The 24,294-nt window shown below is 43.0% G+C and overlaps 1 protein-coding gene across 1 annotated transcript in view; it reads left to right on the top strand.

Annotated features, from left to right (window-relative positions):
• Positions 1 to 5,600: 5,600 nt before the first annotated feature.
• The window catches only part of ARL15 (ADP ribosylation factor like GTPase 15), a 394,521-nt gene continuing 375,827 nt past the window's right edge, over positions 5,601 to 24,294 (top strand). The window contains exon 1 of the mRNA XM_017959539.3: positions 5,601 to 5,769. Within this exon, the coding sequence (XP_017815028.1) occupies positions 5,722 to 5,769 (48 nt within the window). The 5' untranslated portion in view covers positions 5,601 to 5,721. The remainder of the gene's footprint in view (positions 5,770 to 24,294) is intronic.

The following is a 24,294-nucleotide window of genomic DNA, read 5'->3' as shown; positions in this document are numbered from 1 at the left end:
TGTCGAGGGAGATTCAGACACACGTATGTGGCAGAAAAGGAGATTCACCATTCAAGAAAGGACCTGCTGCCCAATTGCAATGAGTGTGATTCACTAATGGCCTCTATCTATTAACTCTTTTAGCCCTTCTAACACCTTTATTTTAGTCCCATAAGGCTCATAACTGGCTTGCAGAATAGGATATTAATACAATCAGCAATGTGGAAATGTATCTACGAGATTAAATGAACTCGCTGGGGTTGGTATTGAGAGGGATTTACATAGCTTCTTGATACTTGGTGCTTGAATGGTGGTTGCTTGTGAGGTCTAGTTACATTTCCCTTGTATGATTATTTACCATTTTCAGTGGATGTCTTATCTTGCTTTAAAACCCCAAGACCCAGCAAAGCCTTTTTGGAAAAGTTGAGTGATCCTTAATCATGGTAGTGATTAGTTGAACTCTATCCCCTGGCTGAGTAAACAGGAGCCTGGAAGGAACAGGTGACCTGCCCAAGTTCATCTAATTAAGTAGTGACAAATCTTCATCATGACTGCCAGAACTGATCTTTGAAAAATAGACATATAAGGCCTTAAGATCTACTTGCATGAGAGAAAACAAGTTTAAACTGACATGGAGATATTTTAGGTTAAAAACTTCAAAGTTAGCCATTTCACTGAGGGTTTTCCTCTAGTTTGAGTTGCAAGTAGGTCACCATGCTAACAGAAGAAAACCCTATTCTAATTCCAACCTCTGACCTCACTCAATAATCATTGGCTTGATTCCATTTATGAATCAAGCTCTGTTAGCAGCTTCATGTGGGGACACCCTGTTCTGATGAAGATCATCTTCTGGGACACAGTGATACTTCGTTTAAGTTTAGGAAGCAGAGAAGAGGACTGGGGTAAATCAGAGGTGGGTGTCAAGACATCCACTGGAGAGAAAGGGAAAAAGGACTCAGGAGAAAATTTTAAAGTCACAGGTGTTTTTGGATATGGTAAGTGACAAAAAGTGCCTGATGACCTCTGCCGATCTGACCACTTTTTCTGAAAAAGAAGTGTCCATGATTTAAGAGTCATTATAATGAAAGATAACATCTTTCAGCTATTAAGGAATAATATTAAGGCAAAGATGAGACAAGATAATCATTCCCTACTTTGGCGTTGTGGGGTAGAAGGAAGAAGACTATATAAACTAGGTCAAAACTGAGTATTAAAAGTGCTCGGCTGCCTGTAATCCCAGCACTTTGGGAGGCTGAGGCAGGCAGATCACGAAGTCAGGATACGGAGACCATCCTGGCTAACATGGTGAAACCCCGTCTCTACTAAAAATACAAAAAATTAGTCCGGCACAGTGGCGGGTGCCTGTAGTCCCAGCTACTCGGGAGGCTGAGGCAGCAGAATGGCGTGAACCCAAGAGGCGGAGCTTGCAGTGAGCCGAGATCGCACCACTGCACTCCAGCCGGGGCGACAGAGCAAGACTCCGTCTCAGAAAAGAAAAAAGAAAAAAGAAAAAAAAGCGCTCAGCTGGGCGTGGTAGCTCACGCCTGTAATCCCAGCAGTTTGGGAGGCTGAGGTGGGCAGATCACGAGGTCAGGAGATCAAGACCATCCTGGCCAACATGGAGAAACCCCATCTCTACTAAAAAATATATATAAAATTAGCTGGGTGTGGTCATGCGTGCCTGTAGTCCCAGCTACTTGGGAGGCTGAGGCAGGGGAATCACTTGAACCCGGAAGGCAGAAGTTGCAGTGAGCCAAGATTGTGCCACTGCACTCCAGCCTGGCAACAGAGCGAGACTCCGTCTCAAAAAATAAAAATAAAAAAATAAATTAAAAAAAATAAGTGCTCATACTCTTTGTACTAGTAAGTCTATTACTAGAAATTATTCTTAGGATAGTAAGATGTGGACAGTTTTACAAGCAAACGTTCACTGTAATATTTATAATAGTAGTAACTAATAAAGGATTTGTTAACACAGTAGTACATTTTTACAATAGTTTTATGTATCCTTTAAACATTTATGAAAAGTTTCAGTGAGATAGCGTATGCATGATACAAAATTAGTGAAGGCAGTATTCTCCTTGGAAACAACAAAAGAATAGCTGGAAATAACAACTAATATGTTGAATTTTCTGGAAAGTTGGGGACCAAGTTGCAAAAATGCATTTCTGTTTTCATTTCTTGCAAGTGACAGTTTAACAAAAAAATTTCATCCAAATTTGGCTAGCCAGCAGCCTTTATGGAATTTTAGAGTATGGACTGTCAAAATAATTTCTCTTTGCTTTTGACAAGCAACAGTGATGGCCTCTGTATTAGTCTGTTTTCATGCTGTTGATAAAGACATACTTGAGACTGGGCAACTTAGAAAAGAAAGAGGTTTAACGGACTTACAGTTCCACACGACTGGGGATGCCTCACGATCATGGCAGAAGGTGAAGCAGGAGCAGAGACATATCTTACATGGCGACAGGCAAGACAGAATGAGAGCTGGTGCTGGGAAATTCCTCCTTATGAAACCATCAGATCTCATGAGACTTACCAGTATTATAAGCACAGCACAGGAAAGACTCGCCCCCATGACGCAACTTCCTCCCACCGGGTCCCTCCCACAATACGTGGGAATTCAAGATGAGATTTGGGTGGGGTCACAGTCAAACCATATCAGCCTCTTTCCTCAAAACCTATGCAGTAATGCAATTGCCTCATGAGTTTACATGTTTCTTATGCATCTGGAAGAGGGTCATTCTTTTTACTGACAGCAAGGGCAGAACTAGGTTAATGAGATCATGTCTTGTTCTGGATGGCAGTCTTATTTGACATACAGTATGGTAGGTTGATTAAATGCATTCTAACTTCTCTACACTCTTTTGAAAAGCAGGTATTGAGGCGATTGCTTCTGTTGCTACCAACCCTATCAGCTATGACTGCAGCTTCATGTAGTGGGTAGTGTATTATCTGTTCATACCAATTCAGTCAAGTTAGCCTCTTTCCTCTGTAGGGGCAGACTCATTGACATCTCAGAAAACATACAAATGGAAAAATGTGCTCCGTATGGAGTTCAAAATCTACAGGTTGTTGTTGCTGTTGTTGCTGTTATTCTATAAGGACTCTTTCCTAAAATGCAATATGTGATTTTTTAATACATCACATTGACTACAAGGTTTTCATTGATGCCAGTCATAATGAATGTGCAAATTGTGTGAAATAAAGTGAATATTACGGTGCAGTCTTTGGAACTTTTCCTTGAACATATTCTTTCATCTCCCTGCTTTGGCTCCATATACTAATTCTTAGAGGCAGCAAGAACCACATTGACCCTAATGACCTGTTCAGGACTATCTTTCCCTAAGCTTAACTTTTAAAGGAAAGGCAGAAGTCACCTGCTCCTGAGTGGCTATCCTCCTCCGCAGGGAGACTGACAGGCCTCTCAAAAGCCTGACTCGGCTGTAGCCAACACACCATTTATCACTAAGACAATGGACCAAAAGGTGTCTCTTTGCTAACTCAAGCCCTTTATCTTAAAGTGTCCTTATTCACCAGGAAAAGCAAAACAAAGCAAAACAAACAAAAAATGTTCCATGACTATTTCTGCTCATTGAGAGGTTTTGTTTTCCAAATTAGTTTCAAACAAATTGTGCTGAAGAGTATAGGTTGATGGACGTCCATCTCCTCCAAAATCTAGGTGAAAATCTCTTCTAAACTTACATGTGTTTGAATTAAGAGAATGCCAGGGAAAATCAAAATTGGAACTAATGGCACTTTGGGAGACCGAGGCGGGCGGATTGCTTGAGTCCAGGAGTTAGAAACAGGCCTGGGCAACATAGTGAGACCTCGTCTCTACCCCCAAAATACAACAAATTAGACCAGCGTAGTGGTGGACACCTGTGGTCCCAGCGACTCTGCAGGCTGAGGTGGGAGGATGCTTGAGCCGGGGAGGCGGAGGTTGCAGTGAGCCGAGATCGCACCACTGCACTCCAGCCTGGGCAACAGAGAGAGTCCCTGTCTCAAAAAAACAAAAACAACCTCCCCAACCCTTCCCGCCCCCTGCCCCCCGCCCAAACACTCACAGCTCTCTGGTGGTAGGAATTCTCGTTTTGCAGCTGAGCAAACAGGTTAGGAAATTAGACAGCATACGTAAAATCACTTGGCTCACCAACCTACAGCTCCCTCTAGGGGGCTGCTTCGCCCTTATTGGTTATATACACATTTAGGGTTAATGTCACGGTTATCTAACAGAACTGTTTTGGTAGTCTCAGGTAAACTTACGGTACGGAAATTTGTTTCTTGAGGATACAAAAAAAGAAGTGTCAAGTTAGGGGGAAAGTAAAAATTCAACTCCTAAAACATGTGTACAGTCAGGCAGTCACTTCATAAAGAGTTCAGTTGATGAAGTTTCACTCTTGAAATTTCACTGTATATATGCAAGCCCTAACTATTAATACAGGTGAGAGCATCCACCTTATCTTCCATTCTCCCTAAGCCCTGAGGGTGGGAATGGGGGGGCACTCCAATCACCTGAGCCTAAGTACATAGCTGTGTCTGGCATGGTCTAGTTATTTATAGCCTCAAAAAAAAAAAAAAAAAAAAGAAAAAGAAAAAAGAAAAGAAAAGAAAAAAAAGCCAGTTTCTTGTCCGATTCAGGCTTTCCCTGCCTAACCCCACTAGCTTAATGCGATGTTGACATTACCAGGAAATGCACAAGTCCCAAATGCATCTTACAGATGTTTTCACCTCTTGAAATAATATCGGGTCACAAATATTGTTACTTGTGTTTGTTTTTTTTTTTTGCAGAGATTCTATTGCTCATTTGACTCGGGGGCGTTGGATTTGTGCTGAGTGTAATTTCACTCCAAGCATGCAAACTGATCACTTCTTCCCGTGTGTTTGGGGAGTACAAGTGACTACTGCGAGTCCTCACATGTTTTTCTTTTCCTTTTCACGTGGAGGAAAGCCAATTCTCCTAGGACTGTTTGGCATTCTACGCAGGGGTTCGAAGATGGGTTCCTCAGTCAACTCTGGCTGCGCGGGGGGGCCTGTGTATACTCAGGGACACCAGGCTGGAATCGTCCGCCTTAGTTTCAAATGATAAAAGTGCGGAGGGTCTTTCTGCCCCTAAGTCGCGTACAGGACTGCCTGTTTACGGGGTACACTTCCACACACTTCTTTCCCGGTGGTGCCGTCTCGTGGCGGCAAAGCCTTTAGGAAGGCTCTCGGGGGAGAGAGATGATCAGTGGCAACCACGCCTCCCACGTTACAGCGCTCGCTTCCTACCGCGGGTAGGCGGGGACACCAAGGCTCTCCAGCCCGGGAACACGGAGTTCGGCTTCGCTGTACCCAACTGGGAAGCTGTAGAAACACAAAACTCGGGCGGCGACAGCACCAGTCGCTTTTCCGCTCTCTTGGCTCTTTCTTCCGCTTGCACCACCCCCACCCCAGCCGCACCGCCCCAACCCCGGCTCCTCCGCTCACCGCACACAAACCCACACCCCCCACCGCTCCCGCGTTTCTCTCTCACCACCGACTGGGGCCTGCCTTTTATAGGCGCCGCAGCCAATGAGCGCGCCTCTTTCCTTCTGCCCTCCCGCCTGGCCAATCGCCGCGCCCCTTGTGTAATCTCCGGCTAGTCGGCTGCTTTCGGCTATTTTCGCTGTTGCTGGCTTTTTCAGGAGCTGCTCGCTCGCAGCCAGAGACGCTGCTTTTTTTTCCGGGTTCGGAGCCGTTCCGGATGCTTCAGGCTGCCGGATGTCTGATCTCCGGATAACTGAGGCGTTTCTGTACATGGATTATCTGGTAGGTGCATGGCAGGGGTGGCATGTCGCCTCTCGGATCTCGGCGTGCCCCATGGCCCCCTGCCTTGAGGAGCAGCCTTTTTGCTTTCTTTCTTTGGGATAGGATGCCTCTGGGGTTCTTTCTCCCGCAGCCGGCTCGGAAGCCGTGCCCTGGACTCGGAGGGGCAGCCTCCAGGGCGGCGGGTGGTGGAGCTGACAGGTAAAGGTGCGGCCTGGGCCAGCACGGCTGCGGGGCGAGGGTCGCGCTGGGGCTGCTTGAGAGATGGGGCGGCCGCGGCGGCGCGTCCCCTGCCCGCGATCGGTTTCCTGGCTTCCCTCTGCGCTCTCCGCAGAGGACTTTCTTTCCGGGGGAGCGGGAGTTTTCCGCTCTCCCTGGAGCAGAACTCCAGGTGCTATTAAAGAGCCATAACCAGAATGGCTCACTAAGTGCCCAGCAGCCCTAGTCATTTGATTGTTATTAAATCTCTAAAGCTATGACCTCGGTCGTGGCGGGGTTTTAAAAGCACATTACCATAAAGCAGACGGGTCTAAACTACCTCGCAGGCTGGTCCGAACAGGACTGAGTAGGGACAGGTATTGCCCCACCATTCCGGTCTTGGGTGCGTGCAGCTGTTCCACTGTGCACGGATTGGAACCCGGCTGTTTAGGCCAGGCTTGTGCTGAGAAGTTTAGGTGGGAAAAGTGTCAGCACAGTGCTGGGACCGAACATCATTTTAAAAATGGACTTCTGTGTGTGTCTTAGTGGAATTATGCGAGCGGAAATTATGTTTCCCCAGAGCTGCTTGTTTGCGTTTAAGGGGATCCTCATTTACAGGGACTGTGTTCGATTCTATATGATTACTTTGTTTACCATGTTGGGCAGAACCGCTATTGCCATGCAGAGTTGAAGTAGACGGTTAGAAACATTGACCCTCCTGTCATCTTGTTGAGCACATGCACTCGGTTTTCGACTGCAGAGTCTCTGCCTGGCAGAGATTTGCCAGTGCCTTCTAGGAATTACACTTAAGGCTGTACAGAGAAAGTCTGTGCATGCTTTGATGGCCAAGAAACGCCAGACCGGCTTTGTACTGTCATCTGTGTATTGGGCTTATTTTAGTGTCCATAAAGAAAATGTTTCTCCTAATGCTTCAGAGCTTGATGGTCTTGGTGGGAAAGGATGGTGATTGCAGTTAATGCATGGCCTTGTGAATGGAGCTGAATCTAAAATTCTGAGTTCAAGTTCTGTTTTGTTGTTCATTTGTTGATGGCAGTAACTTCCTTTATCTTTGTGATAAAGGGATATTATTCACTCAGTACTGTAGCTGGTTAAGGGGGTTGTCTGATTATGAACACTCTTCACAATACAAGGTGCCCTGTAAGTTAAGAGAGCTGCCAAAGTGTCCAGAAGATTGTTTTCTAAGTTAAATAACAGATTTAATTTGTAATTTATCTTATATATTACAATACATGGTTTTTGTCTTGCAGTCTGCGTAAATTAAAGCCAAAGTTTGTTGGGATAATTACCAAGTAGGAAAGGGTGACATTCTGTACTACTAAAAGCTAATTTTGAATACTTAAATAGTTCTTAAAAAAGAAAATCAGGTGGTTCTGACATTTTATTATTTTCTTTATTTACTGGATGTGTTTTAAATTTATAAATTGCATCACAAAGCCGTCTTTGAGGTGTCAAACCTATCAAAATGATTAGTGAAAACAAAATTGATAACTCTGGTTAATTACTCAGGCTAACCTCTAGATAGACATAGTCTTAAGGTGAGTGGATGGAATGTTTGTGGCCTCAAGGTTACCTTAAAAGCAGATTAATTTCTTTGCCAATTTACTAACAGCTTTGTGTCAAATCAACAGGTCACAACTTTGACTTGGCTTTTTTATTTTCCTTGGGCTCAAGGTTACCCTAAAAGCAGATTCATTTCTTTGCCAATTTACTAACAGCTTTGTGTCAAAATCAGCAGGCCCCAAATTTGACTTGGCTTTTTAGAAAGTTTTACCTGCCATACATCTTAGTTTTACTTTTATATTTAAAAAAAATCATTATTTTGCCACTTTATCCGTCTAAAATTCACAAGTGCAGTGACCAACCCCATAAAAGCCACTGGCTACTCTTTGGAGGTGAGAAAAGAAATCTTAAAGGAAACAGTTTAGTTTTTGTGAGTGTGCTAAGTGTCCCCTGTGAAAAGATTTAAGAAAATTCTTTAGCATTAAACTGGATGGAAACAAACAGAAAAACCATCTCAAAACAAAAAATTAGCCCTCCCGAGATGGCCTTTTTGTGTTCACTTTTGCTTATGGACTTTGAGAGAAAATGATGTGCCACACATTATTCTTCTCTTCCTGTCTTTCGGATTGATTTGCTTGCTTATGCATACTCTGTGTGGTGTTTATTAAAAGCCTTATTTCTGAGGAATAATAATTTATTTGCATCTGGTATCTTATTAAAAAAAATTCCTGAGTTCTTTTACTTACCTTGCAGGAAAAAAAAAAAAAAAAAAAAAATTGCATCTTTCATTCCAAGTTTGACTCCAGACTTTGCTGAATGGATTAGAGTAAGTTCCCTTTCCATGCACTTGACAAGAATAATGGTTTTTTAAGCAGTATTTGACTGTCTTGTGTTGTTCCTGTTGGAAACTGGAAGAGAGAGCTCTATGTGTGTATGTGTTGTTCATTGTTCTTTGGGCTGGATGTCATCACTTAACCTTTTTATTTGGAGGAGAGTGGAAAGGAAGAGGGGAGAGAAAGGTGGAGGTGCTATTTTTTTTTTTTTAACAGGATTAATCTTTTTAATAGGATTGAGTTATTAAAACAGATGAAGAAGCTCTACTGATCTTCGAGGTCGCTGTTCATTTCTTAAAACAAATGTTCTCAGAAGTGACAGTCAAGGTGAGGGACAGGGTTAATACTTTAATATTTAAGACAGGGTTTTATTGATTTCAGTCCAGGGAAAGAATAGAAATTTGCTAATCCTTATCAATTAGATATATCACCTGGTGCGGTGCCTGACTTGGTTGTTGGCATGTATTAATAGTTAGGGCCCAATATTTTATTTGTTGAATCAGATGCATATGAAATGGAAAGGGAAATTCTGCTTTTTTCCACCAGTTTTTAAACAGAGACAAGATAAAATCTGTTTGGATTAGGTGTTTTGTTCTGGGGAATGCAGGATGTATCCTTTACTCTTAACTTGAAGATGATCAAGATATAATCCGTTTAGCTGGGGTGACAATTTAAACATAAAAATCTGTTTTCCGGTTGATGAGTGATTCTTCCTTGAAGGGCACACAACTTTTCCCCTTTCATGATGGGGTTTAAAGGCCTTGTTTACATCTGCCAGGTTTTTTGGGTAAACATTTAGCTGCTGTCCCAACAGGCAGTATCAGCATCTTACTCTTTCTTCTCATAGGTATAACTAGTAACACAATGTGCAAAGGTTTTTGAATAAGGTAGGAGAAAATAGTCAGGTTAAAATGAAAGAGCAAAACACATTTCTCGAGTTTTCCTGGGAGGTTGGACAAGATCAACTTCTAGATTCCATTCAGTTCAGAATTTTCTGTCTTGACTCATGTGATGGTTGATGTGGAATTAACCTTTTTTCCCTTTGTACCATCAAAACAACAGTGGTAGAATTGGTTGTACTCTGTGTAATACCTGTGATGATTAAATGAGATAGTGGAGGGAAAGCCATTTGTAAACAGTACGTTGTTTTTCAAATATAAAATGTTAATAATTGTGTGACTGGGCAAGGTGGCTCATGCCTGTAATCCCAGCACTTTGCGGGGGCGAGACAGGTGGATCACTTGAGGTCAGGAGTTCAAGATCAGCCTGGCTGACATGGAGAAACCTCATCTCTACTTAAAATACAAAAATTAGCTGGGCGTGGTGGCGCACGCCTGTAATCACAGCAACTTGGGAGGCTGAGGCAGGAGAATTGCTTGAACCCGGGAGGCAGAGGTTGCAGTGAGCCGAGATCACACCACTGCACTCCAACCTGGGCGACAGAGTGAGATTTGGTCTCAAGACATACAAAAAAAGACATTAATGTATTGTGATTATGTTGCTGATGTTACTTTTATACGTCCTGTAGAATGACTGTTACTGCTTAGTGGTTGACATACCTTAAAACTAGCCCTAATTTACATATGGAAATACTGAGCTGTAAGCACACAGAAGTCACAAGACTCTTTTAAGATTCTCAAGTTTATGAAAATAAACGCTTTCTGAATAATTTATTCAATACAATATTTACAGGAGCTCTGATTTTTGTGTATGGCCTCTGAAACAAGGTGGAGAGATGAGCTCAGCTATATTATCTCTTCCTTGGCTGGTGGATTCAGTGTTTTGGTTTCTAGAGGAACCGGTAGGGGTAGGCATAAATTACATAGTAGGGTAGCTCTGATGTAAGCTTTATTTTGCAGCATTTCTCTCTCATATTATGTGTTTATTTCATAACTAAAATATAAACTTAATTTGAAAATGCACGTAAGTAAAAATGGTTGATAAGTCTTGGATGCTAATTGTCTTTTTTTTTTTTGAGCGTTAGATGAGTCTCAGTTTCTGTTGCCTAGGTTAGATATGGTGCATTTATCTCTCAGCCCATCGTAAGTCTCTCTCCTTGGTTCCTCAACATTTTGCCCTCAGCCTCCCTGAGTAGGGGCTGGGAATGGTGGCTCTCGCCACTCATTTCAGCTGGCTTTTTTATTTTTTTAGTAGAGATGGGGTTTCACCGTGTTAGCCAGGATGGTCTGGATCTCCTGACCTCGTGATCCGCCCGTCTCGGCCTCCCAAAGTGCTGGGATTACAGGCTTGAGCCACTGCTAATTGTCAGTTAATATTCATTGCATTTGTATATAGTAGCCCCCACCCTCCTATCCAGTTTTACTTTTCAAAATTTCAGCTAACCATGGTCCACCGAGGTCTCAAAATAGGTGAGTACAGTACAATAATATATTTTAAGAGAGAGAGAGAGACCACATTCACACAACTTTTATTATAGTATATTGTTATAATTGTTCACTTTTATTATTAGTTATTAATCACTTACTGTTCCTAATTTACACATTAAACTTCATCATAGGTGTGTGTGTATAGGAAAAAATATAGTGTGCTATTTGCTATGTTAGTTAGTTCTATGACAGCTCAGTACTATCTGTGGTTTTAGGTATCCACTGGGACTTGGAATATATCCCCCATGGATGAGGGGAAACTACTGTACCATGTTGGGGATTTTTTTTTTTTTTTTGAGACAGAGTTTCTCTCTTGTCACCCAGGGTGGAGTGCAGTGGGGTGATTTCGGCTCATTGCAACCTCTGCCTCCTGGGTTCAAGCAATTCTCCTGTCTCAGCCTCCTAAGTAACTGGGATTACAGATACTCACTACCATGCCCAGCTAATTTTTATATGTTTAGTAGAGATGGGGTTTCACCATGTTGGCCAGGCTGGTCTCAAACTCCTGACTTCAGGTGATCTACCTGCCTCGGCCTCCCAAAGTGCTGGGATTACAGGCATGAGCCACCGCGCCTGGCCAGTGTTTGGCATTTAATAAGATTAGATTTGATAAGGTTAGTTTAATAAGATTTCTTTGTAAAGACTGGTAGACCTGACCTATTTAGTTTCTTGATTATAGGCTGTATCTGCCATCATAAAAATTTTTGTGTCAGTGGGGAAGATGTTGCAGAGAATTGGGTCGATTCAACAAATCTCTCACCATTTGCAGATAAAAACCAGCTAACTAACCAACAATAGAAACCCATAATGTACTACCAAAGGGAGAGCCCACAGGCACTATGAAATTGTCAAGGATCCTCCTTGAAAAGAGGAGTGAAGGTACATTTGTGATTTCATATTATGTTCAGTTATCTGTGAACTGAACTTCTTTATTGATAAAAAAGTACATTGTTTTAAACTCTGAATATCTATGAACATTGTAAGTTGTATTTATTTTGACTAACTGTAAAGTGATAATGTAGGTCAAACACTTTTTAGTCTAAATGTCGACTGGATTAGGCAGTCACATTAAATATTCCTTTCTTAATAATTTATAAGATAAAAATTATCTGAGCACAATAAACAGATCTACCATATATGGAGTTCACATAGCAAAAATGTTTTGAGCAAATCCATACCATTAGGTAGGAACTTTTCTCCAAAGGTGTTAGGTCTGGTTCCCAAACTTCTGTGGCTCTAGTCTAACAGCATGAGCCCTTGGAGAGGACACATAGGGACCTTGATTCATGCCCTCCAGGGACTTGCATTCTGAAAGATGTCAAAGCCACATGCTTGTTGGCATGTGGGCAGTGCTGGGGTGGGGGGTGAGAGGAGATAAGCATATGAGTTATAATTAGGAGGGCAAAATCTGTTAACATTTGTTGAACACTTACTCTGTGTCAGTGTTCTAAGTGCTTTGCATGTGTCATAGCATTAAACTGAGACTCAGGGAGGTTGTGTCATTTCCTCAAGTTCACACAGCTAGCAAATAGTTGAACTGCGCTTGTGGCCCCAGGGCCCTCCCTCTTCATTGCCTTCTACCTACAAGTAGTTCCTTTGTGTTGGGCAGAGGCTCGGCAGCTTGGTGTTAAAGCAGTTGGGATGCACTCAAAATTTTTAGTATATTGCTTCTTAAGTAAACAGGTACAGAAAAGTGGTACTTGACCACTGCTATGTTAAAGAAAGCAGTGGCCATGAGCAGGCTGGCTGATGTGCCCTTGTCCCCAAGGACTGTGGCAGGTGATTGTTACAGAGAAGGCTGGCTAGGAAGAGAACTATGTTGTGTGCTGGGAACTCCTGCCTTACACTCTCCTTACCCTGGTCAGTCACTGAGGTGATCTTCAGTATCTAATGTTCCATCAGGTGACCACATATAGATTTTCAGGCAACCTCCTTACTCAGCCCTCTAGTGTCACTTTCGGGGCACATTCCTACCTGCCCCAAGCCCCAGTTTTGTTTCGTTTCGTTTTTCTCCCCTCCCCACCACCCTCTCCTCCCTTCCTCTCCCCTCTCCTCCTCATTCTTCTTTTTTTCCTCTCCTCTTCTTTTTTTTTATTTTTTGACAGGGTCTCACTCTGTCATCCAGGCTGGAGTGCAGTGGTGCAATCTCCTTACTCAGTCCCCTAGTGTCACTTTCAGGGGCACATTCCTACCTGCCCCAAGCCCCAGTTTGTTTGTTTGTTTCTTGCTTGCTTAGTTTCTCTTGCTTTCTTGCTTGGTTGCTTGCTTGCTTGACAGGGTCTCACTCTGTCATCCAGGCTAGAGTTCTGTGGCTTGATCTCAGCTCATTACAACCTCTGCCTCCCAGGTTCAAGCAATTATCCCACCTAAGCCTCCTGAGTAGCTGGGACTATAGGCATGTGGTTAATTTTTGTATGTTTTGGTAGAGACGGGGTTTCACCATGTTGCCCAGGCTGGTCTCGATCTCCTGACCTCAAGCGATCCACCTATCTCAGCTTCCCAAAGTGCTGGGATCACAGGTGTGAGCCATCGTGCTCAGCCCCGTTTCTTTTGAAGAGGTACTGAGACTGCTATGTTCCTTTGCCACGTGCTGCCTGGGAAGTCGGCTGTTCCCAGCAGACACCAGGCCATAAGCAGCCTGTTGCTTTTGGACTTCAGCCGGGCAAAATCTCCTGATGGTATTAACTTTATAAAGGATTTATTTCTAAGGTAGACTAAAGAGAAGGAAAGCTTGTTAGGGAAGGTCTTGTAACTGTTGTAGGTGACAAGAAATGGGAATTTCTTCTGATACCTCCCACAAATTAAATTATTGAGGGGCTTTTATTTTGGATCCTGCAGCCCCCTGTGTTATGACGTGGCTCTCCCCTGTCATCTCTCCAAATGCCCCAGGTGTTTGGATGAGTCTAAGAAGCCCAGTTCTGGTTGACCCTCATTTTCTGAGTGTCTGTAAAGTACCTAGGCACATCTACTTTTAGCAGGGCTGGCTTCCCAGCTGTGCAACCACTGGGTTCAGAAGAGCCCCGTGCTTGGTTTACTGCTCTTTGGTCACTATCCTGAAAAAAAATCTTAATTTTAGAACAGGGCTTTGCGTTTTTATTTTGCACTGGGCCCCACAATTTATAAGGCCAGTTCAGATTTCTAGCACTAAATACATAACTGGCATCTTTGTCTGTAACCTGCATCATTGCTGGTTCCCTGACCATCTGAATCACCATTTTATCACTGGAATCTAGTCTGGTGTCTGGTAAATACAGGACTGTGTACCATTTACAGTGCAGAGTGTTTTACTTGGATCACCAAATTTAATCTTCCTAATAGTCCTGTTAACCAGGTATTGCTGACTTACAAAGGCATGGCAACTTAGAAAAGAGGAAACTTGAGACTCTGAAAGGTTGAGTGTTGCCCAGAATTGCATAACCAGGGGAGGGTCAGGGTCAGGGTGTGAGCTTGTCTGATTCTAAGACCATGGCCATGAGCATTCTTTGGTGCTGCTTACCTATTATAATTAATAATTATTGGGAGGATGAGTGAGAGAGACTGTGCGAACCATAGATAACAATTCTGGAAATTGAGGCATCACTCGATTGTTTCTGTCACCTGGTTGCCTGTGAGAGGCCCTCTGGGAACTCAGTGACAGTGCAGCTCCCACTGGGAAAGTTGTGTGGGTTTGTGTTTGAGGTGGGAGTCTGCTCACTGATTTTATTTTCACTGATTACCCACTCTCTGCTTCACTGTGCATAAAGGTAGGTGTTCTGCCCTGTGGCTCATAGAGCCAAACACTCCTACATGATTTTGATAGTAACTCAGCATCTGAAAAGTTGCATTTGCAAGCCACTCTCATTTATCAAGTTCCTCTGTACCTAGACCTCTGGACTGCTGCTTTCAGAGTTGAGGACTTATCCCACTAATTGTGTCCATGTCTCTCCGAAAGGGATTCCCCTGCGTTCTTTTTTCAACAGGAGAGCTGCTGCTCTGGCCTCTTTCTCGGGGAAGGGAGTGACAATCTGGAGGCACTCCAGGACCGTTGATTGAGGCATTGGAGGTCTATACCTGTTCCTAATCAGTGTAGACATGGAGTCAGGAGCTAAACAGGGATACAGTTCTTTCAGAGTTTTATTTCTAATTATGAATTATTTTAAGTACTCAGAAAAGTACAGAAAATAATATAACAGACTTTTGTGTACCTGCCTTCCTGATTGAACAGGTGTTAACATTTTGCCATTTTGATTTCAAAACTCTGGTGATCTTTAAATGAAACTAAAGACTCCTGTTCCCTGCATGCTTCCTCCTCCACCCTTCTCAGTGGTGACCACTATCCCAAGGTTAGTAACAGTCTCATGCATGTTTTTGGCTTTTTATCATATATGCATGTGGGTGTAAACCATATATAGTATCATTTTGTGTGCTTTAAGAATTTTATCAAAATTGGAACATAATGTCCTATCTTTTTAAATTTGCTTTTTTCCCTTTAAAAAAAAGTTGAGTGAATAAGACGTTGGTCTGCCCTCAAGGTGCTTATGCTCCTGTAGGATGAAAAATAAACAGTTACATTTTGGAGTAGCATAGTCTATCTGGAGGGAAATAAAGATGACTAGGGTAGCACATGAAAGGGAACCTAACCTAGATTCCAGGGCCAAAGAGAACTTCCCAGGGGAGTCTTTTAACGTCTGCAACATTGAAGCTGAGTAAAGTTGGCCCAGTGACAGGCAGGGCCAGAGCCAGGCAAAAGGAATAGCTGTGTGGAGATTTGGGGGTGAGTAACCCCATGACTTCAAGGAATTCCAGGGGTTCTGTGTTTTTGGAGCAGGGTTTGGAGCAGTGCTAGACATGAAGCTGCAGAGCCCAGCTAGGGTCATGTAAACCCTAAATGTTTGCCTGCAATGACATGGTCAGATCTGTCTGCAGTGCAGAGAAGGATTGGAAAGGGAGGGCAGACTGGAGCAAGACTAGTTAGGAAGATGTCCTGATCCAGAAATGAGATGATGGTGTTCACAACCAGGAAGGGGCAGGAGGGATGCAGAAATGTAGATGGATTCAGGCAACATTTAAGAATTGCCAGAATTTTGTAATTGGATGTGGAAGATGACAACAGAATAGATCTCAGGGATAATTCTTAGGTTTTTGGTTTGAGCATTGTTCTGGTTATCTAATACTGAGTAATGAACCACCTTAAAACAATAGTTTAACACAATAACAATGTATTTTACTCGTGAATCGGGGGTTGACTGGGTTCAACTAGGCAGTTCTTGTCCAGGATCCCTCATGAAGTTGTAAACAGATGGAGGGTGGGGTCACCTCAAGGCTTCATACACATGCCTGGCATCTGGGCTAAGTACATTTCAACAGCTGGGTGCTGGACAAGGGTGGCCCCCGGGGCATCTCTCTTCATGTGGTCTTTCTGTGTGATGGCCTCAAGATAGCTGGACTTTTCATATTGAGGCTGAAGGTTCACAGAGCAAATGTACCAAGAGAAACTGGCAGAAACTGCCTGGTCTTTTCTACCCAATCCTCAACAGTGATGCAGTGTCACTTTTACTGTGTTCTTTTCATCAAGATAGTCAGAAAGGCATTGCTAGGTTCAAGGGCAGAAGAGAGATATCTCTTAGTGGGAGGAAGGTTGAAGAATTTTTGGACATGTTTTAAAACCACTGTAGGTATTGAGGTGGGTAATGGGGTCATGCACTGTGATCTGTAATCCCGAAGAAATAGCAGGTTGGGTGGGAAAGGGAGAAGTTTGATTTCAGAGTGACTGAGTTTGAACTGCTTGTGCAGTAATTCAACTTGAGATTTCACGTAGGTAAATGGAAACTCAGAGGTGAGATTTGGAGATGTAGTTAAAACTAATACCTAGGGCCGGGCGCGGTGGCTCATGCCTGTAATCCCAGCACTTTGGGAGGCCTAGGCGTGTGGATCATGAGGTCAGGAAATCGAGACCATCCTGGCCAACATGGTGAAACCCCGTCTCTACTAAAATACAAAAAATTAGCCAGGCATGGTGGTGCGCGCCTTTAGTTCCAGCTACTCGGGAGGCTGAGGCAGGAGAATTGCTTGAACCCAGGAGGCAAAGATTGCAGTGAGCTGAGATCGCGCCACTGCACTCTAGCCTGGCGACAGAGCGAGACTCCGTCTCAAAAAAACAAAACAAAAAAAGCTAATAGCTAACATTTATTGTTGCATACTGTAACTATATTATTAATATTTTATGGGAGGCACAGTGCTCAGTGTTATTTATATGATATACATTTACTATTATCATTTTAGAGATTAGAAAACTGAAGCTTAGAGAAATTCAGTGTTGTGCCTAAGATGTGGTGGAGCCAGAATTTGAACCTAGGTCTGGTTAATGTCTGAGCTTACATTTGCAACCACTTAGATGGTAGCTGAAGCCATAGCCGTGCATGAGGGCTCAGTTGTGTGGGAAGGGAGAAGACTTGAGGATGCATATGGCCTCAGCCACTGCTGGCATGTAGTACACATGCAGCTTTTATGGGATCACCAAAGAAAAGGAACCAAAGAGGAGCTTGGCAGCCAGGCATGGTGGCTTGTGTCTGTAATCTCAGCACTTTTGGAGGCCAAGGTGGGAGGATCACTTGGGACCAGGTGTTTGAGACTATACTGGACAACATAGTGAGACCCCTGTCTCTACAAAAAAATAAGATAGCCAGGCATGGTGGCATTCACCTGTGGCCCCAGCTACCTGGGAGGCTGAGGCAGGAGGATCACCTGAGTCTGGGATGTTGAGGCTTCAGTGAGCCATGATCATGCCATGGCACTCCAGCCTGGGTGACAGAACAAGACCCCATCTTGAAACAAAAAATGAAAAGAAAGAAAGAAAAAAAAGTACCAACAACAACCAGAAAGAGGAGCCTGGGAGAAAGAGAACTGAGAGGCTGGAAGGAAACCTGGGGAGTGTAATGTCAAGCAGGCTGAGGATAGAGACTTTCCAAAAGGAGAAAGTGGCCAATTTTGGTAAACGTTGACCAGAGATCACGGAAGATAATGACTGGAAAATGACCACTGAATTCATGTCAGTGGTGACCTTGGCCAGAGGGCTGTCATCGGCCTTCTCGGGGTGCCGATTAGTGGAGGAGTGGGAAATGAGGAAATGATGCTGCTCCAATGAATGTTTTGTGAGACATTCACCAGGAAAGAGAAGAGAAAGGGCTGGAACTGGAGGGGCAGGAAGGTTGGGGGGTGGCTTTCCTTCAATGGGACTAGAGATGGTGCAGTGCTGGTGAAGTAGCATGTGAGGTCATTTTGCCAAGAGTGACTGAAATGTGGTCAGGTAGGGGCTTTAGCTGAGGAGGATTGAAGACGCTGCAGTGAAGACTGAGGGCCGAGGATGACCAGGGACACAGAGGGTTGGTAGTTGTGTGGTGCTGAAGTCACAGACCATGACTTGGTACACATTTAGATGGTTGTGTGATTTCTTTTTTCTTTCCTTGTAGCCTTTGTAGCTGTCTAGATGTAGTTTTAAGAAGGTGGGCAATTAGATTGGTAAGGGTTAGGGTTTTTCCCAATCTAAGGTGAATCCATAGGTAGACAATGGGGTGCGGAAACTTAGTACACTGGTAAGAGAATGTTTGAAATGATAGACTGAATCTGAGTTATTGGAAAGGAAGGAAGGAACAGCAAATAGAAAGTAGAAGATGGAAGGGACTGGTTATCTTGATAAGGCTGAACCATAAATGTTGTAAGGAGTAACAAGTCAGAAAACTGGAGGGAAAGAAAGTTCAATGTGGTTAGACAATAGGGGTGTGAACTGAAGACTGCAGAGGTAGACTCTCCAAGGGGAGGCCCCAGGGTGCGGCTATGGCTGGCAGCAGGTAAAAGATGGGGAGATCATGAGGCAGCAGAGGAAATACAGCCAAAGTGTCAGATGGATCATCCTCATGGAAGAAGTCACCAGGACCATAGCAGGGCTTGTGTTTGAGTGAAAGACTGAGCCAGATATCAGAAATCCTTAGTGAATGAGGCAGGGTTGGTTGACATCATTAACAGGTAGCAGTAGAGGACACTGGATAGAGTGTATTGTCCTGAGTCTTGAAAGGAGTGGGACGGTTGTGGCCCAAGAGTGGGGGAGGGTGGTTTCAAGGGATTGAGTTAGGCCACAAGATAGAGGGTACATTTAACAGAGCTTTTGTGGATGTAGAGGAGTTTGTTTCATGGTTGAGTGCTGCAGGCTTTGGGTTGAACTCCTTGGCTTCACCAACTATTCTGTGTAACTTTGGCAAGTTAGTTGCCTTTTCAGTGCCTCACTTTTCTCATCAGTAGAGTGAGGACAGTAAGAGGAACCTCCTCTTGGATTTGCTGTGAAGAGTAACTGAAATAATACACATACTCTTAGGTTACTGCTTGTTACTTCCTCCTTTCCTGCCTCTTCTTGTTCTTCATAATAGCAGAAAAGCAATCACAGTATTTATATTGGTAGATACTTTCTAGGGGCTTTACTTATTGAATCCTTAAACCAACTCTGTGAGGTAGGTGCTAGCAGTATCATCTCAATTTTTCCAATGTCAAAACTGAGATGTAGAAAGAATAAGGACCTTGATTAAGGAAATACAGCAAGTTAAGAGGCAGAGCTGGGACTTAAACCCAAGAAATCTGGCTCCAAAGCCCTCCTTCCTAACGAGTACTGCAGAGTTAATGCACCACCAGCACTGTGGCAGAGGGTTCTATGGAAAGGCTGGGGAGGGCGGGTACTAGTGTGAGATGGACTTATTGGAAGGGAGGCACAGAGTAGTGTGCAGTAAGGATGACCTTAACATGAAAGATGTTATTTCATCTAGCAGTTCCCTGGTTTAGGGAGCTGGGAGAAGATTAGGCCCAGGTTAATTGTGCTACAGAGGGTCCTCGTTCAGATTACTAAACCCACAGCTCAATTACTGGATTCTTAAGACTCTTGGCCTATTTTTTTCTACTAAGAGGGATTGCACTTCCGGGGGAGTTCTGGTTCCTGGTGAATGGGCAGACTGGACCCCCTCAGGGGGACTCAGTTGCTGTCTGGATCTATCACAGGGCTGGATTTCTTTGGAGGGGTCCCTGGGTTTGAGTCCTGCCAGTTTCAGGTTCCCAAGGCAGAGAACTCACAGTTTGAAGTGCTGAGTCCAGAAGCTAATGAAGATGGCCCAGGCCAAGTCCTTTCCAACAGGACTGAAATCTGGTCGCAGGCAGTTGTTGGAGCCTGGAGTTTGTTTTGTTGTGGGCAGCCTGCTTAGGGCTGTTTTGTTAGGGCAGTTTGTGAGGTTAGCCCTCATATGTTATGTCTGGAACACTTGTATAGTAATCTGGATGCATTGTTAGTAAAGCTAAAATGGGCTCTGTGATCCTGACTTCTACCTAATTAAAATGATCAGGAGCATAGTATTGTGGAAATGATTTTTAGTTTTCTCTCCTCCCATTATTTAAACTTCTCTTCTCCCAACCTTTCACTACCAAAACAGAATTCAGGGTCCTTCCAGGGCCACTGCAGGGCTGCCTTAGACAGTGAGGCCTATTAGACGCTGCACAGAAGTGCCTGGCCAAGGGGGCAAGTGGGGCTGAAATCCAGCCCCTGCTTGACTTGCCCAGATACCCATTGTGAACTGGCACAGAGGTGCCTAATGTGCTAGCCATGACGCTGCCTCGGGCCTTTGGTGCTGTCTGTGTTATAGGACAGAGCACATTGTGGCATAGTGCAGGGCTGGGTTGCAGGCCTCTTAACATGCGCAGAACCTAGCACAAGTACACATGACAGGTGCTGAGTAAATATTTGTTTGGACTGAGATGCTGCACATAATAATGGTTAGGGGCACAGCCAGACTGCCTGCCTTTGCATTACAGCCTTGTGACTTACCTGCTCTGCAGCCTCTGTGCCTGTTTCCTTCTATGCAAAGTGGGTGTAATGATAGTATTAAATACCTACCTCACAGAACTGAGTTAATGTATATATAAAGCATTTAAAAGAGAGCCTAATTCTGTAAGTACTAGAAAAGTGTTTGTTTGTATGTAAAACAAAGACTTATGGTACTGTTGTCACCAAAAAGATTTAACTCCATTTTGATTCATTTTCTCCATACCAGCCTTTCAAAAATCTCCCTGCCTCTGCTTCATAAGCATAGTGTAGGGTAACTGGGTTAAAGACACTGCAGCTGCTTGCTGGTGTTTTAAGTGGTGGCTATTTCTGATTCACAGGGTGAAAGGCCCTGGCAGGGAAGAGGGTGGCCCACATCTCTCCTCAGGCCAGTTCTGCTTACAGCTGTTATCTGTGTTTGGCCACACGAGCTGACTGACTTTGAACTGACTAGATGAGTTTTCTGAGGTGCTACTCTGGAATTCTGTTACTGTTTGGAGCCTTCAGTTCCTATTTCGTTGGAGTCCAACAATTTGAAAGTCAAGTTTCTGCTTTTGAGAAGCAGAGCATGTGATTTATTGGCCAGCTCTTTTATCCCTTCTTCCTGTATGAATGTTTCCTGAGAGGCAGGGTATGGTAGAGGAAGGAGCATTGAGACGATTTATTGGGTAATGTTGCTGTTCTTGGTCATTTTGAATGTTTCCTGAATGAGACTGGTTCTTTTTTCAAGTCACTGGGCTAAAGTAGAAAACCTCTTGGGATTATTGGATTCCTCTCTTTGTTTCATTTTGTATAGAAATGTATATTTTATATTGTTCACCAGTAATTTTTTTCAGTGTAACATACTTTTTGCTATGATTTCTTCGGATTTCTATGTGTATTTTAAAGGTTGGGTCATTTAGATGGGATCACTCGATTGCTCCTAGGTTTCCTTTGCACTTCCAGACTCTCGGGGTCCCTACTGACCTGGCCGTGGGCTGTGGGTAGCATTACTTTTTGAGCCTGGAGTGCAGCCCCTCCTTATTATTTCTGTGGATGCAGGCTGCCATTTTTGTACATTCTGAGATTCCTGTGCTAGTGATGTTTTAGTTTAATTATGTCATTATTTGGGCAGAATACCTAACTAACCTAGGGATCTTTGTTAATACCCTTAGGTGAATATTCTCCATTTCATGTCTTCTCAGTTCTTCCGGTTTTATCATAAATAATTAATTATGTGAGCTTAACATTCACTTGGAATAGTTTCATAAAATGGACTCAGTAAAAATTTTGATTCTATATTGAGAAAGATCTTGCGTTGCTAATTCTTACTTCACATCAGATTCTTTGTAAGAGAACACAAGTATAATGAAACAAGTTGCTTAAAAAGTTGAAATTATAAAAGCTATGCAAGATGTGATGCATATTTTAATACTTTCTACAAAGGTTGTCTTGAATAAACCATCGTAAAAATGAGTGATTATTAAAACATGAAGGAGATGAAGAATCCAGAGTTATAGTAAGCTCACTGATGATTCAGTCTTTTCCTCATCTGTCTTAAAGCAGTTCTTTTCTATTTCCCCAAATCCAGAGTATATAAGAGTTCATCTGAGGGAAAGATTATTTATCCCAATTGCTTTATAGAATTGCAGTGAGTGATATTAAGACAATAAGCAGTAGCAACAATAACAAATACATATGCTTCTAACACTGAGTGTGAGTAGTATTTTCCCGTGCATTCAAAATTAACCAGGACTTTTGTTTTATTAAATGATATTTTAATCAGTGTTTATTTGCCTGAAATGAAACATAGTCACTTTAGGTCCTCGATTTTAATTCTGCTGTGTAGCCCTGTGTTAAAAGATCTTGCAGCAAGACAGGGATCTGTCAGGTTTTAAAGTATTCTATAAGGCTGGATTTCAGTTAGTTTTGGGAGAAGAAAAGCCCTACCTTCCCTTCTTCCTAACCATCCTCTTTCCTTTTCTGACTTTCCTTACTCAGCAAATACTTCTTGGGAGCTTAATGGTTGGCAGGCATTTGGGCATCCTAAATAATGCAGGGATGACCCTTGTAACTACTGAGACTGTAGCCTATAACACTGAACGTAAAATACATACATCTTTCTTTCAACTACTGAACTCTGACTTAGTAGTTTGAAAGCAGCTGTAGATAATAGACAGGCAGATGGATGTGGTTGTGTTTCAACAAAACTTTGTTGCCAAAACCAGGCAGTGGACTGGATTTTCCCACAGATTGTAATTTGCCAGCCACTGGGTTATTGCATGATATTTTTCACTGGCATTGGAGTTTTGGCTTTTGGACTTGGGGAGAACCTTTAAAGAAGAGCAAGACAGTTTGGGAGGCCAAGGCAGGAGGATCACATGAGGTCAGGAGTTCAAGAACAGCCTGGCCAACATGGTGAAACTAAAATACAAAAATTACCTGGGTGTGGGTGGCACATGCCTGTAGTCCCAGCTACTTGGGAAGCTGAGGCAGAATTGCTTGAACCCAGGAGGTGGAGGTTGCAGTGAGCTGAGATCGTGCCACTACATTCCAGCCTGGTGACAGAGTGAGACTTCATCTCAAAAAATAATAATAATAATAATAATTTAAAAAGGATGATCTAATCAGTGGCTTTAGTTGTTTGAAGGGCATAATGTCTTCTATGAGTCTGAGCAGGTCAAGATCACAGGAAGGCCAGGTATTGGTTCAGGTAAAGAAGAATTCTCTTAAGATTTGTTCATCTTCCTTGAGTAGGAAATGACAGAACAGAAGCTGGCTCCCTGCTTGTTAGGGACATCATAGAAAGGAGTTCATGCACTGAGTGAGAGGTTCAAGTAGATGCAAAGTTCCTTTCAACTTTTTCCTTCTAGGTTGGTCCTAATGTATCAGCCAATCTCTCTTCACTTTACTATGAGTTATGTAAGAAAACATTGTGGTATAGGGGAGGAACTAACATGTTTCTTTTCATTTAGGCAGTGGAGTTTTTTCCAGTTAATTGTATGCAGAACTATTAAACAAGTGATATTTTAATGTATTTGACTTTTTACAAGCCTATGTTTATGATATTTACTTACATGTTTATTATTATATATTATCAGTGAGGACAATGAAGCTGTTTTGATGAACACAAAAACTGCATTTAGACATGGTTGAGAACTGAAGGCTTATCAAATACTTTATTTGGTTCTGCATTTTGTTCTCTTTTTGGTGTAGCATCAAGGAAGAACAGGATTCCAACAGAATCATAGTTGCAAATGTTACAGATTGGAAAGTAGCTCACTGTGCAATGCTGAGCTGATCTTCAGTCAGAAGGCAGAACATAGGTTTTATCACGAGGCTTGATCTCTCCCCCCCACTCCAAGTTACTCTGGCGGCATGAATTATGCGTGGGTGGTTTCCAGTGTGTTAAAATTTTATATACAGTACGTTTGAATATGTTGTTTCTCATTTCAGTCTTTGATTAAAATTCGATTTCTACTTAAAAGTATTTTTTGAATATCCAACTGTCTCTTTGCAACACCGTGTGGGGTTGCAGAGTTGGAAAAGGACTGGCTTAGAATTAGACCTAGGCAGTAGTCTACGTTCTGCCACTTACTAGCCTCAGGCTAGTATCCTTTAGTTTTTTTTCATGTGACAGACAGGTCTGGAAATACCTACATTGCTCTAATTGTGAGCGCTGAGTGAGATGACAGTATAAAAATACCTAGTGCATAGTAGAACCTTAGTAAATGCCTTTTTTATGCTTCTCTTGTGACTTGTAAGATAAGGCTGTCCT

The sequence above is a fragment of the Papio anubis genome, chromosome 5 (genome assembly GCF_008728515.1).
Source record: "Papio anubis isolate 15944 chromosome 5, Panubis1.0, whole genome shotgun sequence".
Classification (NCBI taxonomy): domain Eukaryota; kingdom Metazoa; phylum Chordata; class Mammalia; order Primates; family Cercopithecidae; genus Papio; species Papio anubis.
The sequence above is the reverse complement of the archived record's forward strand: the minus strand, read 5'-3'. Positions and strand labels throughout refer to the sequence as shown.